General features: G+C 33.4%; 4 protein-coding genes and 2 non-coding genes across 11 annotated transcripts; 2 read left to right on the plus strand and 4 right to left on the minus strand.

Moving 5' to 3' along the window:
• Positions 1–483: 483 nt before the first annotated feature.
• Positions 484–1812, minus strand: LOC137812335 (wall-associated receptor kinase-like 15). 2 transcript variants are annotated; one of them, XM_068614273.1, is made up of 2 exons: positions 907–1812; positions 484–806 (listed from the first exon to the last, which is right to left on the minus strand). In XM_068614273.1, exons 1-2 carry the CDS (start codon positions 1775–1777, stop codon positions 751–753), a joined length of 927 nt encoding a protein of 308 aa, XP_068470374.1. In that variant the 5' UTR covers positions 1778–1812; the 3' UTR covers positions 484–750. The 2 variants fall into 2 exon arrangements, with proteins under 2 accessions (XP_068470374.1, XP_068470375.1); XM_068614274.1 differs by having other exon boundaries at positions 484–803; positions 907–1811.
• Positions 1813–2003: 191 nt separating this feature from the next.
• Positions 2004–2094, minus strand: TRNAY-GUA (transfer RNA tyrosine (anticodon GUA)). Its single transcript is given in 2 exon segments — positions 2004–2039; positions 2058–2094. It is a non-coding gene; the product is annotated as a tRNA-Tyr (tRNA).
• A 325-nt stretch (positions 2095–2419) lies between these two features.
• LOC137812337 (chaperone protein dnaJ A6, chloroplastic-like) lies at positions 2420–8396 on the plus strand. Of its 5 annotated transcripts, none has more exons than XM_068614275.1 (8): positions 2420–2750; positions 3727–3867; positions 5123–5258; positions 5396–5456; positions 6172–6214; positions 7099–7147; positions 7239–7319; positions 7395–8396. In XM_068614275.1, exons 2-8 carry the CDS (start codon positions 3761–3763, stop codon positions 8232–8234), a joined length of 1317 nt encoding a protein of 438 aa, XP_068470376.1. In that variant the 5' UTR covers positions 2420–2750; positions 3727–3760; the 3' UTR covers positions 8235–8396. The 5 variants fall into 5 exon arrangements, with proteins under 5 accessions (XP_068470376.1, XP_068470377.1, XP_068470379.1 ...); XM_068614276.1 differs by having other exon boundaries at positions 2460–2730; XM_068614278.1 differs by having other exon boundaries at positions 2506–2750; positions 5399–5456.
• A 1209-nt stretch (positions 8397–9605) lies between these two features.
• On the plus strand, positions 9606–9690 carry TRNAM-CAU (transfer RNA methionine (anticodon CAU)). The gene is given in 2 exon segments: positions 9606–9643; positions 9655–9690. It is a non-coding gene; the product is annotated as a tRNA-Met (tRNA).
• Positions 9691–9795: 105 nt separating this feature from the next.
• Positions 9796–12988, minus strand: LOC137812338 (haloacid dehalogenase-like hydrolase domain-containing protein At4g39970). Its single transcript, XM_068614280.1, has 11 exons — positions 12414–12988; positions 12237–12330; positions 11708–11752; positions 11545–11595; positions 11290–11364; positions 11169–11202; positions 10793–10848; positions 10632–10691; positions 10287–10346; positions 10100–10146; positions 9796–10016 (listed from the first exon to the last, which is right to left on the minus strand). The coding sequence occupies exons 1-11, from the start codon at positions 12779–12781 to the stop codon at positions 9968–9970; spliced, it is 939 nt and encodes a 312-aa protein (XP_068470381.1). The 5' UTR covers positions 12782–12988; the 3' UTR covers positions 9796–9967.
• A 491-nt stretch (positions 12989–13479) lies between these two features.
• Positions 13480–14784, minus strand: LOC137812339 (uncharacterized). The gene has a single exon (XM_068614281.1). It carries the CDS (start codon positions 14712–14714, stop codon positions 13707–13709), a length of 1008 nt encoding a protein of 335 aa, XP_068470382.1. The 5' UTR covers positions 14715–14784; the 3' UTR covers positions 13480–13706.
• Between the last annotated feature and the right edge of the window lie 3442 nt (positions 14785–18226).

An 18226-nucleotide genomic window follows, 5' to 3' on the forward strand; every position in this document is an offset into this window, starting at 1 on the left:
GTTCTTTGGTTCCACTGGAAAAAAAGGTGTGATGATAACAAATATGGGGAGAAAGAGAAAAAGAAAATGAATACCATTAACTTGAATAAGATACACAATAAAGTTCTCAAACAAAGTGAGAGAAAACACATGGAGAAATATATAACAAAAAGAAACAAACCGAATACATAATGTGTATTATGTGTTTACCTAATCCATTATATAAGTATTTTATTATATTCATGTATATAATTGATTATACATTTTGATTAATCGATTAGTTTATTTCTTTGTATTTATACGAAAATTTTGTCTTATTTTCTGTTTTTAATTAATTTTGGTATTTTTGCTTATATTCGTCTGCATAAATCCGTAAGCGGAAACAAACGGAAGGAAGGAATAAAGCGGATGGTTGGTTGATAAAGAACCATTTTGGCCTCCTTTATGCGTATGCTTACTCATCCTTTTTATGGGTTAAAGTAAAAAAGTAAATATTGTAAGAAAAGAATGGAATACTTACCTACACTTTACTAAAATAAGTGAATTGTAGTTGCAAAATATCCACAGAAACTACTAAACCTAGTATTTGAGCAGGTGGGTGTTCCTTGCTTTGATGATAAACAATTTGAATAGAGAAAAGAAAGAATCCAGAAGGAGTAGAATGAAGGAGGAAATGGGTGCGGGAATAGCTTTATTCCATTTGTTTAAACACACTTTTCTAAAGCAGCTTTTACTAAGTATTCTGAAGTGAACGGCTCCCACGAATCCTCATCACAGTAAGCTGAAAACGATACCACCCAAAATGGAACTCCAAACATACGAAGCTGCTAAACATTCACAAACAACACAACATTAATCATTACAACTCTAAATATATGTTTTCTACGTTGGAAGGTGAAGGAGTGAAGAAGACAATGAAGAACTTACATAAGAAGGGAAAAGCAGAAGCTGAGTCCAAAAGGTAGTCCTGGTTCTGGTTGTTGTAAGCAGGGGAACAATCGAAGGTGGTGTTGTAGCCTCCTTTACAGACACAGAGGAAGCCATTCCCAGGCTCTGAAAACCCGCACACTCCGCCGCTACTCTCGCAGCCACTACACTTCGTAGTCACGTAGTTATTGTCCAAGGCCCCGCCATAGGAGAACTTCAACGCCACCCCATACACCCAGCGCGAGGGGTCAGTGGGGGTGTCGCCCAGCGACACCACAGAAGCGTAGGCCCCACACTGCATGGCTTTCAGGTCCAGCTGCCCGTTGTCGTCAAGGTTGGCGGGGGCGTAGACGCAGCAGGAGTTGGTGGGAGGGAAGAGAGGGAGGCCGAGGGAGGCAACGGCGGGGCAGGTGTAGATGGAGGCGCAGAGGTAGTCGAAGGATGGGTCGCAGAGGGGGGAGGAGAGGGAGAGGGAGGGGTGGCAGGAGAGGAGGAGAAAGGTGGAGGAGGCCAGGTGGAAGGGGGAGGTCCAGTCGAGGGTGAAGCTTGTGGGGGAGGGGTGCATGGCGGCGCAGGTGGACATGGAGGGCGGGGCGAGGGTGAGGGTGGAGGTGGCGTAGGAGATGGAGGTGATGGGGTAGGTGGCGGCGGTGTGGGTTTTGAGGAAGAGTTGGTCGGCGGTGCCGTTGGAGGCGCAGGTTATGTAGGGGCTGAAGAGAGGGGAGCCGCAGCCTGGGCCCGTGCCGAAGGGGAACTTCACCTGAGTTGAGCCGCAGGTGTCGCGGCATGCTGCGGCGGGTGCTGATGGGAATATGTTGATGGAGAGAAGGGTGAGAGTAAGAAGAAGAGTAGCTGGTAGTGCTGCTCCCATGCTTTCATCAAAGAATCAATGCCACTACCTTTGCTTAGCTTCTTCATATATACACTTCCACATTTTCTTTTCTAAAGTAAAGATGTGACTGTAAAAAGGTAATTTATCTTTTCTCTAAATCAAAATGCTCCCTTTTTAATTTCCTAATTTTATTATTCTACTATAAATTATTAGTACAACAAGTATTTTTTAAAAAAGAAAATATATTATGAGGACACAAAAAAAATCCGACCTGCCGGATTCGAACCAGCGACCTAAGGATATCAGCTTGGATTACCAACTACAGTCCTCCGCTCTACCAACTGAGCTAAGGTCGGCTTGTGATTTATTTTAGGTTAAATACAGCTAGTAATGTTCGGTTTTTGAAATTTCTACTTTTACCTGAAGAAAAAGTGTTACTATCTGTAAATTTGTGTCCTGTTGAAAATGTTTAATCTAAAGAAATAAATATATAAAGGACAAAATATCGTTCAGTGATACTTAAGAAGATTAAGGAAGAAGTGAGCTTAAAATCAAACACGCACCAAGGACCTCAACTAAATTCTTTGCGCAATTAATTAAGTTCATAAAATTAATATAAAAAAAATCTTAAAAAGTTGTTGAAAAATTGAAACTAATTATTTTATCTTATCTTATTAAGTTAGTTCTTCGATATTAAGAAAAAAGTTAAATATCTTAGGAAAGGAAGAGAAGCAAACAGAAAAATCGGAAGGAAGCGAGTGGAACATGCATTTTAATAACCACAATAAATCAAACGGCGAGGAACAACCCAAAAGAGAAAGCAATACTAGGGTGGGTGTGTGCACCATCAATTGTCAAAGACAACGCAACTCAACAATCTAATCCTTCAACTCAGTGTTCTGTGTTTCACTGCTCTCACTTTTCCCTCTCTCTGTTCACACTCAGAGAGAGAGAGAGAGAGAGAGAGAGAGAGAGAGAGAGAAGCGAATAAGGTTAAAAAGGGAACCGCCAGGTTTTTCTCTCTTTTCCAGTTTTTACATTTCTCACTCCAATACACTAACCGCTTTTCATTGCTAATTCTTTGCTCCGTTTTCTTGTTTTGATTCTTTCAGTCAATTTGTTGTATAGACACGATTCGAATGTTGCCGTTTCTGTTTTTATGAAATCTTGATTTTGCTAGTAATTCATTCGGAGGTTCACTTTATAATTCCTTAGTGTTTTCTTATGCTGGTCTGGAATTTTTTTTATCTTGTTCCTTCTCCCAGCTCCGCATAGTCTTGTTATTTTGTATGTTTAGTGGTTACATTCAGGGTTTAACTTTATTTGGGTTTTCGTTTGCATTTGGTTGTAATTGATTCTGGATGAAACGCACCCTTGAAAGTTGGCTATTATGAGGGGAAGGCCAAAAACTTACATACTCCACTGAACATCTTGATTTGGGACTTAGGCACCTCATAATACATTAGTCCTTATCAACTTATACATAACACACAATGCTCAAAAGCATAGAGGTCTGTTGAGGCTAACGTCTGCTAATGGCTTGAGAAGGGATGTTATTCGTCATTAGGTTATGATTCTTGCTTTCTGGGTCCCCACCCTTTATGAGGGTGATTGTTGATTTTTATTGTATTCTTGCCTAATGAGATTTTTTGCACACTATAAATGCAAGAGATTTTTTTTTTTAAGAATTGATCTGATATTGATCAATAGCAGTGTCTTCTGAAGAGAATTCAAGAGGGACCCAATTCAACTTCTGTGGATGTACTAGTTCTTTATTGTATAAAAAAATAATTATGCTTTTTAAAGTCACTTGCATAAGTTGTGTAATCTTATGGCCAAAAGGTTTATCTATCATCGCTTTAAGATTTTTTTTTCCTTTTCAAGTACGCATTGTACTCGTTGTGACATTTGGCTACTGGAACACTTTATCTATCCTTCCCCTCTAGACACGTTTAGAGTGTCTCTTACCATGCTACAATTTTTTTCAGCTAGCAGAAGTTCATCAACAAAGGTTTATATTAGATGGCAATAACAACTTTTAGTAGTACCTCTGCTGCACAATGGGGAATTCATCCTCGGCTATTAGTAAGATCCAGTATTACAGGAAAGGTTGCATCATCCAGCCACAAGTGAGTTCTATGATTGAATATTTGTTTTGTAGAATGGAAGTTGTAAAGTTGTGCCTTTAATAACAATTTATGGGGCATTCATTGCATGTAACAAATTAACAATAGGTCTGTGGTTTGCAGCACCCAAAATCATTTTCATTATTCATATTGATGCATTGTATTATACCATGGTAAAGAATATATTACTATTCAGTACTGTTTTCTCTATCACATCACCAAGATAAACTGGGATATAATCATAAGTTAGATGAAATTTGTGATTTTGTTACTTTAATTGTCATTAACGGTCATTTTATTGTTTGGGTATGGCCTGAATTGTTCGAAACTAGGGAATGTTTATATACTATCTGTCTGTAAGTACTTTTGGATTTAGAGGGGGAGGAAGAAAGAGAAAGTTAGAGAAAATATGCTTTCTTATTCTCCTTGAGTACATAGTTTATGTCAGACATCCATATATATAGACTATTAATAGACCTGGTGGTAACTTTTTACTTGGTTAATACACGTCGTAGTTATCATCTTGAATAGCAGCATAGTGGCTTGCTTTGTAAACTTGGGATAACTGTTATTTTAATAATATAATACAAAATAAATAGTTTATAGTACCCATATTAACACTCAAAGACTAAAGAAAACCCCAAAGTTAAAGAAATGCATAATGAATAATAAGAGTTGCAGTTTGTACCTGTAATCACCATTAATCTTGTATGATAAGAAAATAGTGATGAAGTCAAAAAATGAAAGATGATAATGACATTAATAGAAAAAAAAACAAATTAGATAAAAATAGTGGAATATGAACTGGGAAGTTTAAAGGATGAAAAAAGTAATGGAACACTAGGAAAAAATAGTCCTGTAAAGTGTGAAGAAACAATGCTCAAGATAGAAGTTTTTTTGTGTGTGGAATGGTTAAGGGAGAAGGGTTTCAAATCCTACTATTGAAGCAAAAAATGCATTTGAAAATTGGAGAGAAATCACAATTTACCCTGCAAAAACTAAAGCTGTATCAGCGGGTAAAAATGGGTTTTTGAAGCCTATATCATGCTAACACTGCTATTTGAAACCTGCGGCATCTGAGGGTTGCTCCATGCTGCTACTGGATAGTGCAATATTGACTAAATGACATTTTATCATGTGATACACGAATGCAATTTCCAAAAAATAATATATTTTAGCACCTACACAGCGGATATACTCAAAATTTTCAGCCTTGATCATTGTGCTGGATTTGTGATTTGTTTAAGTCACCTTGCAGTGCTACCAGCAGGGTAAGCTTCATGGCCGCATCAAGTTCAAGCTTTTTTTCTCGAGATTCCACACTACTCAGTGTGGGTGCACCCCAAACATGTAGTCGTCGCAAGGGGTCAAGGTTGATTGTTAGAGCTGATGCAGTAAGTCTGAAATGCACTCTTCAGCAGCAACAAGTTCCTTTTGTGCACGTGCTTTAAATGTATGATAGTACTTTTTGAAAGTATGTTTCTTATTATAAAGCCCTTACGCCGAATACCCTTTATTTGTCTACATGCAGCAGGATTATTATTCTGTCCTTGGGGTTTCAAGAAATGCTAGCAAATCTGAAATTAAGAGCGGTATTGTCCATTTGTTCCCTCATCCTCTACATGATAATATCTCCATTATTCAGTTATGTAATGATCTGCTAATAACCTTTATTTTGGTAGCCATCTCTTTGTAAGTAAAAATAGTTATCAGAGTAACTCTAGTTTTTGACTAATAACGATTACTCACTGTTTTGTGATTCTTTCTGTTTTCTTTGACTTTTGAGAAATCAAAATACTTTTACTTGTATGTATGTATGTATATTAAGCATACAAGAAAAGTTCATTAAAGGAAATCTAGAACATAAAACTGTCAAAGAAGTATGCCAAAACATACAATGCGGATTCTAATAATGTCAGTTAGATGCCAGGATTGATTGGTGTACTAACGAGATCCTATTACATTTTTTCGTTAGATATGAGAGCTCTATTTTTTCAATGGACTTTTGTTCCTATTAATTCTAATTAAGCACAGGGTTACCTTTCCAAACCATCAATATTATAAAATTGTCAGGCGACCATCTATAGGTAAGTATCCAGTAATTAGTTAAATATGGGTTAGTTACGTTAGATAGTTTGAATAATAAATCATGTTGCTTATAAATAACAAGAAGAGATGGGTAATGTTGCATTTTTGAGAGTAAAATCTTTTACCCAAGAATCTAGCCTTTCATGTATTTTCTTTGTACTGTGATTAGTGCCTAGTTTATCATAGCAATATCAAAGCTCTTGCTTTTTGACATTTCAGCGTACCGGAAGCTTGCCCGGAATTATCATCCGGATGTCAACAAGTGAGTAATTATTATTATTACTATTATTTTCTTATTTCATAGATTTGACTTTGTCTCTTTTTCTGATTATGCCTTGCTGTTTCGCATTGCCACTCCCCCACCCTCACCGTATTGCAATTGCTCCTGTCTCGTGAATTTCATTCACATCATTTTTTGACCATTGGTCAATAATGCTTTCTATGAATTGCTTTATTTGTTCTTTCGTGTTTCTTAATAATTCATTGCATACTGAAAAAAACAATGTTTATTCTTTTGCTGTCATTTACGTAGAGGTTTTATGTCAAGCAAAATGATGTTATTTTTATTTGTTCAAATTCATGACTTTAGTAACAAGTAACAGAATGAAATTAAAATTGAGCTTCGTGGTGTGTTTGGTATATCTGTGAAAATTAAATTATTTCAATAATCAATTATATGCATAATCGACTATAATTATGTTTGGGTAAGCTTACTAAAAAAGTGATTTTAAGATTATTAATTTTGTTTCTGTAGAAAAAAAATTACATTGTAAATTACCAAAAAGGATAGGAAGTTGTTAGGAAAACGGCTGAAAGGGAAAAACATTGTTGGGAAATTTGAGGTTAATTTGAGAATATTGTTTTTTAAGAGGACAAAGGTTGTTGGGAAAATAATCATAAACTTCAAATATTTAGGTGTATGAGAAACAAATTATTTTTCAATAAAAAAACTTTAGAAGTTTCAGCTAATGTGCAAAACACCAGCTATTTTTCAAACTACTTTTTTCTATATAAAAACAACTGAAATGGAGAAAAATAAGCAGTCTCAAATGTCAATTTTTCTGGTGTCATGTGCATTCTGAATCATTTTTATAAATATTGCATTGCATATTGTTAAACTATTGTCTGTATTGTCTTGTGTTGCAGAGAACCTGGAGCTGAACAGAAGTTTAAAGATATTAGCAACGCATATGAGGTGAAAGTTAAACTACAGAGTATTGAACTCAGCTTGCCCTTATGCCTATGCCTAATAACAACTTGTCTTCTGTGAATAATTTCCATTACAGGTGTTATCAGATGATGAGAAACGATCCATATATGACAGATTTGGAGAGGCTGGGCTTAAAGGTTCTGGAATGGGGATGGGGGTAAGTTACCTCTGATGATGTATAATTTAATTTGTTATTCTTGTTTCTCAATGAAGGATTTCTGTGTTATGCCAGGATTTCAGCAATCCATTTGATCTGTTCGAATCACTGTTTGAGGGCATGAATCGCGGTGCAGGTTCCAGAGGTTCTTGGAATGGTGCAATTGATGGTGAAGACGAGTATTACAGTCTTGTTTTGAACTTCAAAGAAGCAGTTTTTGGCATAGAAAAAGAGATAGAGATAAGCCGATTAGAGAGCTGCGGAACTTGCAATGGCTCAGGGGCTAAACCAGGGACTACACCAACCAGATGTAGCACTTGTGGAGGTCAAGGACGGGTTGTCTCTTCAACAAGAACTCCATTAGGTATCTTCCAGCAGTCAATGACATGCTCTTCATGCAATGGGACTGGAGAAATGTCAACTCCTTGCAATACATGCTCTGGGGATGGTCGGGTGAGGAAATCAAAGAGGATAAGTCTGAAGGTCCCAGCTGGTGTGGACTCTGGTAGTCGTCTAAGGGTCCGAAATGAGGGCAATTCTGGAAGGAGAGGTGGTTCCCCTGGCGACCTATTTGTAGTTATTGAGGTTATCCCAGATCCTGTCCTTAAACGAGATGACACCAACATTTTATACTCGTGCAAGGTTTCGTATATTGATGCAATCCTGGGGACAACAACTAAGGTTCCTACTGTAGACGGAATGGTGGATTTAAAAATTCCTGCTGGGACACAACCGAACACAACACTTGTTATGGCTAAGAAAGGTGTTCCCTTCCTTAATAAAAACAATATGAGGGGTGATCAGTTGGTTCGTGTGCAAGTTGAAATCCCTAAAAGACTAAGCAATGATGAGAGAAAGCTTATAGAGGAACTTGCTGATTTAAGCAAAGGCAAGACTGCCACCGGTAGGAGATAGTATTTTGTGGGAACCTCTGTATCTATCGACATACCTTTTTCATAGTTCCGCATATATTCTTCTTTCACACAGATGCATCTTGCTTGTTGGCAAAATTAGTAGATATTGAACTCTGGAAGGGCAGAAGAAATAACAGATCTTTTTCTTTCTCTTTCGTTGGAACTTATTCTATTTTAGAATTATGCTTTAGGTTCACTCTACCGTTATTTCCAAAATTTAGATGGTCTGAGAGAACAACTAATAAATAATAATTCTTTATTTTTATATATGGTAGAATTATATATTCCTTATACTTTTTTGGAACAAATCTGAATTCATACTTGTTCTCACCATGACACCATTATTGACAGGATTGAATATTAAAAATTTAATACTTTATTTAATCGGATAAAATAAAACGTGGAATTACTTATTTTACAAATTACATAACACTGATTTATCATATTATTAACTTTTATTTTACAAGCGAGTAATTTAGCTCGGAAGAAACAGTTTAATGTAATGTGCCTAGTTGATATTAAAATATTTTTAACATTTCAAAATTCATTTTAACGCTTTAGTTATTTATTAAATATATTAATTAATTTCTTTCTAATATATCACAAATTAAATTACTGATAAATTTTTCAATTTCAAATTTCTTTCTTTAATCCTAATAATCAAAATTTCCACTATTTTTTTCTCTCCCATACCTTCGACATACACCTATCCACGTAAACAACAATGTTAATATTTGGCTAACATCCTTAGTTTTTTTTCTTCTGAATTGATTTTTAAAGGACATACACAATTGTACTTTTGTTTTATACGTAATTTTACTTTCGAAATTTTTAATTGCACAAATTCAGTTATCATACTTGGTAGGATTTTAAATTAGAGTCCGTCAATCCATTGATAATAAGCAAAGACTAACAAAATTGTTTGACATGGAATTGTGTAATTGGGTTGACACCACAATAAACACAAAATTAAAAATACAAATAATGTTCATTTTTTAATTTTGAAAATTTTTATCCGAGATTTATTTTCAATTTTGTGTTCTAGACTTTTTTGTTCGGAATATTTTTTTTTATTTTTAAATTATATTTATTATTTTGGATTTTCAAATCTGGAATAAGGATAATTTTTGGAATTTTGAAAAATGATAGGGTGAAGGTTAAAAATAATATGGTGTAGGAAGAAATTGCCAATAATGTTTCGTCATCTAAATATATAATCATTAACTTTTCATACATGGGCAAGAAACTAAGTTTTTTTCTATAGACAACACCGAATGAATTAAAAAATGGTATGAACTTTTTAAGAAAAATTCTGATACAAATGTAATCAGTATGTTTAATTTATAATTTAAAAGTAGTCTTAGCATCAAAAAGGGTGGTGGCGCAGTTGGCTAGCGCGTAGGTCTCATAGCTTCTGAGTTATCCTGAGGTCGAGAGTTCGAGCCTCTCTCACCCCAGCTCAATTTTTCTTATTTTTTTTAAATGACAGATTCATAAAAAAAATTAATTTTCTAAAATGGCTAATTTTAAAGAAGAGCATTATGGTTATAATCGCTAACCTGTGGCAAGAACACAAACAATAGATTGATATCTTTATCACATTTTCGAAGAATCGTTGTCATATTTTAACTTACATGTATGAAAAAATGTATGTTTTTAGAGAAACCATTTTTCTGATGGAAATCTCTGCAGGTCAGCAGAAATCGCAACATTTTCAAGGCACAAGCAAATCTTCTATTTAGCAGCTACTGCATTTTGAAGCAGTAATTCCAAATCTTTCAATCTGCATGATGGTTCACACAACTTTAGTAACTGATCCTAAATGAAGAAAACATAACACCTGCAGTTGTTAGCAATGCATCATACCTTACGTTACTTAAGTCAGGGTAGAGTGCTATGGCCTCCTTGAAATCCTACAATAGATACAAAATAGAATCCAGGTACATCATTATGCATCCAGTTTAAATGGATAGTTATTTTCTTCCATGTTCAATATCAAACTAATTGGCATTTTGTTGTTCAACTTATTTCAAGGTTAACTTAATTGCTTCACCTGATCTGCGGTGGAAGGGGTGTAGGTAACCACGCATGACATCCCTGCTTGTGTTGCTGCCTGCAGAGGTTAATTTAGACCAGATGATAGTTTGAGCATTTTGACTACATGAAATTTGGCGAATTAAGGAATTAAATGAAGATTCTGTAGTTGAAATTCCATATGTCTAAGCTCGTCCATTGATATGGTTGAGTCTAATAACACAAGAAGACGAATCCTTGACCTTAGACTTTCTAACCTGAACTCATTTAGTTAATTTTCTTTTCTTTTTATACACATATAGCTGTACAATGAGATTGGTTAAATGTCAAGGATGTAGAAAATTGACACCAAAAGAAAATGTACCTGTAATCCAATAACACTGTCCTCTACCACCAAGCAATCTTTGTCTGAAATACCTAGCTTCTGCAATGATTATGTAAATTATGCTCACTCTGTTAGTACATAAAAGAAATTTTAGAGTTTGAGGTTTCAAAGGTCTTGATCATATATTATCATATTAAAACCTTGGAAGCTGTCAGGTATATTGATGGGTCAGGTTTCTTTTCCTTCACGTCATCACCTGAAAGATTAGATAAATGGACAGAGGCATTTAAATTTGAGTAGCCAAAGTATTGCCTGATAAAAAGATGAATAAAATTTACAAGCAGAGTGAATGCCGTCAACTAGGAAACCTTTTTCTGCACATGTATATTAGGACTAACGTTATGAGAAAAAGCGTTATCCAAATTTCTTATAAGATGAAAAATGAACTTATATGCAAATTAATTTTGAGTTTTGAAGCCTCAGCTGGTGCTGCAGCATGGTATAAGTTTTGTTCCATTATTCTTGATCTGGAAATAAAAGTCTCAAATGTAATATGATCAATTAAAGAAAGTATACCAGCAAGGAAGCAATCGAGGCCTTGAAAGCGCTCCTACAACAGAGAAAATAACTTGGTTGAATGCAAATTAATAAATAAATTTTTACTACCAATATTAGAATATAAAGAAAATGGGCTTACAATTCCTATAAGGTTTTCAAGACACAGAATAACTGAACTTTTAGTTGCTGCAGAGCAGACAGCTAGCTTTTTCCCCTGCAACAGCAATTGGGCAAAAAATGACAGACTTCAAAGTTAATCTCTCGAACCAACATAAGATTAGTTAGAACAATAATCAGACAGAACACATCCAATCACAAGTAAAGAAAGTAATACTTCAGGTAATGAAAAACAATAGATCAGTGCAGTGCTAGAACACATATAGGGTTATCTTACTGCATCTCTGGCCTCATCCATCAATCTCAGAACTCCAGGTCTGGGTTTTACCTGTGTCAAAATGTACGACTATTTAGCAGTAGCTTACCAACAACAGAAATACCAATTCCACAGTTTAGGAAAGTGGAACACAGGGACATGAAATAAAGGGAAGTCCACTCACAGTTCCGGACTTGATTATTTCTTTGTATCTCTCAGTCTTCCAATCCTACATTACAAGAGTGAAATGACAGTTGAAAAGGTTGAGTCGTTACATGATAAAACTAACGTGTTAACAGCCAATATTTGTGGATCAAAAAAAAAAAAGGAAACGACAGTTGAAAGGGTCTTCACTGGTTATTTCATGCATGCAGCACAGGCACACAAAATAACAACATAAACAGTAGAGTTTAATGTCCGATAACAATATCTTTCCACCATCAAACAATTAGAAAACATGTTGAATACGAATTCTAAAGTACGTATTACAAAAACTAACAATCTTACCAAACAAGTAATCAATCATTAGATGTCAGTTTAACTTTTAGACTTTAAAGCATTCTAATTAATTCAATATAGTATCCAGCTAGGAGGCAGCCAAGTTCGTGGAGAATGAGAAACTTGGTAACTCAATTCATCTGAACGGTAACAACCATGTGATGAAGCAATGTGAAACAAGAGATAGACAAGTAAAAAAGGTAAGAAAGAAACACCTGAAGAGTGTCAATCAACTTGGCACGATCCTCGTCATTAGTCGGAGGCGTCTCGAACAACGTGGACGAAGGCCACCCGTGTTCCTTAAAGTACCTTAAAATCCCCAAAACGGTATAATGAGTAAAAAAACAGTGAAAAGATAGAGAAATAAAAAAGAAAAAAGAAAAGAAAGGAACCATCGCATTTTGGGTTTGCCTCCACCAATGAGGTTCTGGAGTTCGTCGTAGAATTGGACGTCCCAGTCGAGAGGGCCCGGAGAAGAAGAAGAGGGGCATCGAACGTTGAAGTGAATAAAGGCATCGTTGTAGGCCTGGCGATGCAGGTGCTCAGACTCGAGGATGACGCCGTCGCAGTCGAATATGAGGGCCTGAAGCGAACGTGGAGAAGACGAAGCGGAAGCAGAAGCAGAGACGGAGAAAGCGCGGTGCTTGGAAGAGAATAAGTTAATTCTGGGATATGAAAAGGTGTGTTTGGTTTTGGGGAGATAGGAGTAGGAGGAGGTGGTGGTGGCAGTGAGAGTGAGTGCCAGAGTCGAAGAAGCCATGTGAAGTCGTGTCCCTCACCCACCGTTCACGCTTCCTCACCACATCCATCACTCTAATATATTTTGTGTGGCTCTCTCTCCATTGCCATTCACCTTCTAATTCTTCAAACATTTTTACCTTTCACCTAATTCATTTTTTCCCATTAATCATATACTAGCTATAAAACTCAAACACTCATCTTAATATCAGATACTTGATGACGACACCTGTAAAATACGTTATCCAATTCAAAAAATATTTGTTAGATTTTTTACAATTCTAGTAGGTTCTAACACAATTTTAAAAAGAAAAATACATTAATTTCTTAAAAATTCAAATTTTATTGTATAAATCGTTATTATGATTATAAAAATAAGAAATCAATCATTGTAAAAAACATTTTTCTGCTCAAAAAACTAATCTGGAACATACTTGTGAACATAAATCTTTATTATCAATTTATATAATATATAGATATGTGTCCCCGTGTCCTACATTTTAGAGATTTTACATAGATTTTACATATCTATGTGTCTATGTCCGTATTAGTGTCTGTGCTACGTAGGAGACTAGTGTCTTTTTCTCTTCTTAGTCTTCTTTAAAGCTTCTATTTATAATTAATTATTCAAAAAAAATTATCTTTTTAGTGTAAATATTTAATCTGATTTTATTTCATTAATTATTACTTTAATTTGATTGTTTTCCACGCAAAGTAGGGTATCGTAATTCGACTAAATTTATTCTTGTCTGAGGAAAATAATTTTTCACAATTTATTCCTGATCAAAAGTTCATGATCATTTTGACTTACGAAAGTATAAAGATTTTCCTCTTCACACATCTTGTATGCTATGCAAATTCTCATCACTAAACCTACATAAAACCAAATCTATCACTACTGCACACAAGAAGTTATCTCCATTCTTCAAGTTCCACCATTCCATGAATCATTTTGCAAGATCTTTACCTGATTCCTCATCAACTTTCTTCTCCATTTTCATCTCCTTGCAATCATAGAAGTAAATCATACACGACACCCATTTGAGTGTATTCACCACAGTGAGGAGTCCAATTTGCAGAAATATCCCATACCCTCTTTTATAGCATTCAAGGGAGACACATGACAACCTTAAACAAAGCCCCAAGACAAAGAAAACAAACATCAAAAGTAATCCTCTCTCCTGATTTCCTCTGCTGAAGAAATACGAGACTCGTAAAGCCCCAACACCATATATACCCTCCAGAACGGATATCACAAGACTCATATTCCAAATAGCACTCCATTCCAAATACACCATCAACAGCTTTGTAAAAGCTACCAAGCAAATTACTGAAAATACTATGTAGTACCCAAAATCCCTAAACAGCATATAACAGTTGCTTATTATCCATGGAAATGCAATCAAGAAACAAGTTGACCAAAAAAGCTTATACAAAGAAGTGATAAATGTGCCTTTCATTATTGACATGTCAATGGAGCTTTTAAACATATCCTTCAGACACCTGTAATTCTCTTCTGACTTTAGCTTTGAAGCCGAATCCATAGTTATAACCGCAGAGCAGAGCTCTAGAACATGAAGAGGCACCAAGTAAATCAATCCAAGTTTAATAAAAACAGGCAAATAATCATTGCTAAAACTTTTACGAGGCATCTCTATGTGCATAACACCACCACTGTCAATTTCAGATACATAAACATATGCATAATTTTTTTCGAAAAAGGGTAGAAGGGATATAATTTCTGGGGTCTCAACCATAATTTTCTGGAACAAGATTTCAAAGTAAACCATGAGAAAAAAGAAGGGAAGGGAAGTGAGACAGGTGAAGATGATGAAGTTGATGTTTTTGACATAGAATGTTAAAGCTTCTTTGAGGATATCAAAGATCCCCTTATTCGGCTTAACTTGTTCTCTTTCACTCTCCATATTCAGCACTAACTTCAATTCTGATTGCATATTCTCATTATAAACAGATATTTTCACTAGTTTCTACTTTCCTGGAAATACACTGTTTGTATTTTTGTAGAAGACTTTGACTTGAACAATCGTTTCTCTATTAAAACCCTTTGCCAGCCATTATTTGTCGGTGCCTAATATTTGATGACTTTGAATATTCGAGAGCAAGTTGTTTATGTCAGAGGTTTTTGCAATATATTATGTTATATACTTTAATTTTTAATATTTTTTATTAGTTTCTATCGCTAAGACCTTTTTAAGATAAGAAAAGATTGTTTGTACTCGTAAATAAGTTAAGTTTGTTAAAAAATGAAATTGTATAACTTAATTTCAGTTTATATAAAAGATGTTTTTTTAGCTCTGTTTATAGTCAACTGTTATGGGACTCAACCAACCTAAAATGATTATTCTTTTGTGATGGATAAAACATTGGACCTATTCTACCTACTTTCAGTTGCAAAGATAATATTGTATAAAGATTTAATTAATTGTATATTATGTAAAAATTGAGAGAAAATAGAAGGATTAATGAATGAACTAGTATGACATTTTTAATTTATTATCTATTATGTGAAACCTTTAATTTTTAAGCTTTGAAAACATCGTTGTTTAAAACCTAGCTACGTCATGTTTTCTTGTTAGTTGATTTCAAAGATAAATTGTCTCACTGTGTCGACGTTAGTGCAGGGGCAGATTTGAGTCTTAGTGGAAGATTCCTTTTATATATATGGTTAATTTTATATCAAAGATCCAAAGACATTATTTTTTTTGAATCTTTTACTTTTCACGGTACCATCCAACAAAAAAATTAAGGTAACTCAAATTTTTTAAGTGCAAAAACTGTTTAAGTGCCCCACAAAACAACTTCTTGTCCACAAAAGAAAAGACAGTGTTTAACCAAATTGAGTTTAGACAAACTTAGCAGAATGCTTAAATTGGGTAAATGAGTCGTTAATTTTGGCCAAATATAAATCCCAAGGAACTAACTTGTAGAGATCCCAAGTGAGCTTTGGAACCAGACTTTAACAATTTTGTATTAACAACATAATTAATCTCCAACTTTTTGGTCAAAAGAACTAGTACAACTCAATTTAGACTTATCTGTAACCTTGTTGCAAGTAAAAAGCTTGATCCAAGTAACCATCTTGGGTTCGGAAAAGCTTGAACCAAATAACTATCTTGGGTTGTTAATTCTCGTTTAAGGAATGCATTATTCAAGGTTAGATTTGTTAGACTTGAATGGTTGTAGGTCCACCAAACAAATATTTTCCCCACGATTACAGAAACTAGGAGACTAGTCTCTTTTGATCACTACTAAACTGCTAGTATAATAAAGTCCCACATTACTCAAAATAAATAGCAGGTCAAGAGAATTAGCTATAAAATAAACGTTATACTAAGAAAACAGATATATGGATCAATGATCCACCCGATGTAAAATTAATCTTTTAAGAGGTGGGTTCTGCTATAGTGACTTGTCACTGAAAATCCTAAGTGAAAATCCTAGCTTGTGTGTTGCACTATAATATAGGCTTGGCACAATTTTCTAATTCTGTTATAAATTGTTGATGGGTTACTTAATTGGTTGTGTTTTGTATCTTTTCAATATAGTTACTATTTAATTTGTTAAGTTATTTGTCTGCTTAGTTGAATTTTTATTTTATTGCGAGTTATCTTAAATTTTGATTTTCTTAAGTTCTTTTAAATTTTGATTTTGTTACACTTGTATTGTTCAATCTTGTTGTCAACCTTTACGTAATAGTTCGATAATGTTATATTATTAAGTTCTTTATTTTAAACTAATAGTTACATTTTACAACATATTTAAGTTTCTTAACTTTCTTAACTTTATATTTTATGTCCAAAAAAAGATAATGCGCATGGTGATTAATAATAATATCACATAAACTTGTAACTTGTCTGTCATGATAAGAAAAGATAGTATGAACTATTACATGCATGGATCTTGTAGTTAAAAAATTATACCTACCCATTTGGTAATCAATATTAATTGAAACAAGTAGAGTTCCTAATTCATTTTGTGATTCAATTTTTTAATAAATCAAAAGAATTCAAAATAAAATAGTTGAAGTAGATAAATAGTAAAAAAAAAATACAAAATATCTAAAATAAATAATTAAAATAAACAGCTTACAGGAAAATACAATAAATGAACAAAATATCTTAATGTAAATAATTGAGAACATTATAATAATTCCTTCTTTTATAAGTATCCTGGTAAAATTTAAGTATATATTTATAAGTTGTAACTGTTCGTATAAAATAAAAACATAAAGTTTTATAAAGTAAATATATTTTTTAAATCTTTATAATTGATAGTTTTAATTTTTAATCTCCATGAACTTGTTTTTTTGTTTGTTTAGAAATATTGAAATAATGTGGGTGTTAATAGATGGAATATGGTATAATTTGGGCAATTGACTTGAGATAGATTAGTACATAAAATAAATGCCATAATCTATACATGTATGGATGTATTCAATTCCAGTATTAATTGGTTGGTTGGGAAGGTGAGAACTCTTTGCCATAAAGCAGATCTACGTGTGGACAAAATTTTAAGATCGTATTCTTAATTATTAATATAATATGAAAAATTTAATATAAATTATAATATCATATAATCTATCTCCAAGGAACACGTATTCATATTTTTTATTTATATTATTTATATATATTTATATTACTCAGTTTGAATATTGAACAAAAGTTGTTGTATGTTTTAATTTTGTTATTGTATTTGAAAATAAGATTATATGTGCAAAATAAAACCGAACACAATAAATATCTTTAATTTTTTATTTAATAGAGAAGAAGATTAATTTAAAACAAAAAAGTAACTTACCAATCTTTCCACTCTCTTACCAGTTAAATGACAACAAATAAAATTAAATTAAAAGTTTAAAAAAATCATTTTATTAACTTCTGAAATTATACCATATTCAAATAACCAAAATAAATTAATAAAATAAAGTATTAAGTAAGGATAAAATAGTAAAAGAATGTAGAGCAGTTAAAATGAGAACCTCATTTGTATATATGAATAGATTAACATAGATACTGTATTTGTTGTTTTCAGTTATATTTATAATTTTATTTTAATAAAAATGTAATGTTTTTATTAAGATGTGTATTCCCAAAGTGAAATTTTAAATATCTTAGAAAATCACGCCTACATTATTGTAATTTATTTATGTTTTCTCCTAATTGAATTCTCGTATCCGTTGTTACAATGTTACGAGTTATTTGTGATTTTAATTTTAAACTTATTCAAATCATCTTATTCAAACATGTATAAAATATAATATTAAAATATATTTTTTTTCTGCCAAATAAGTTTCTTATCCATTACTTAACTTTGCGCTCTATTTTTGTTCCTATCATTAAATTTTGAACAATATATATGTATATAAAATACAACAATGTAATATATTAAAAAGAATTCATAACTTTTAATAGTTTTTGTTATTATTTTGTGTTATTTTTAAACCACC

This window comes from Phaseolus vulgaris, chromosome 2 (assembly GCF_000499845.2).
Source record: "Phaseolus vulgaris cultivar G19833 chromosome 2, P. vulgaris v2.0, whole genome shotgun sequence".
Classification (NCBI taxonomy): Eukaryota; Viridiplantae; Streptophyta; class Magnoliopsida; order Fabales; family Fabaceae; genus Phaseolus; species Phaseolus vulgaris.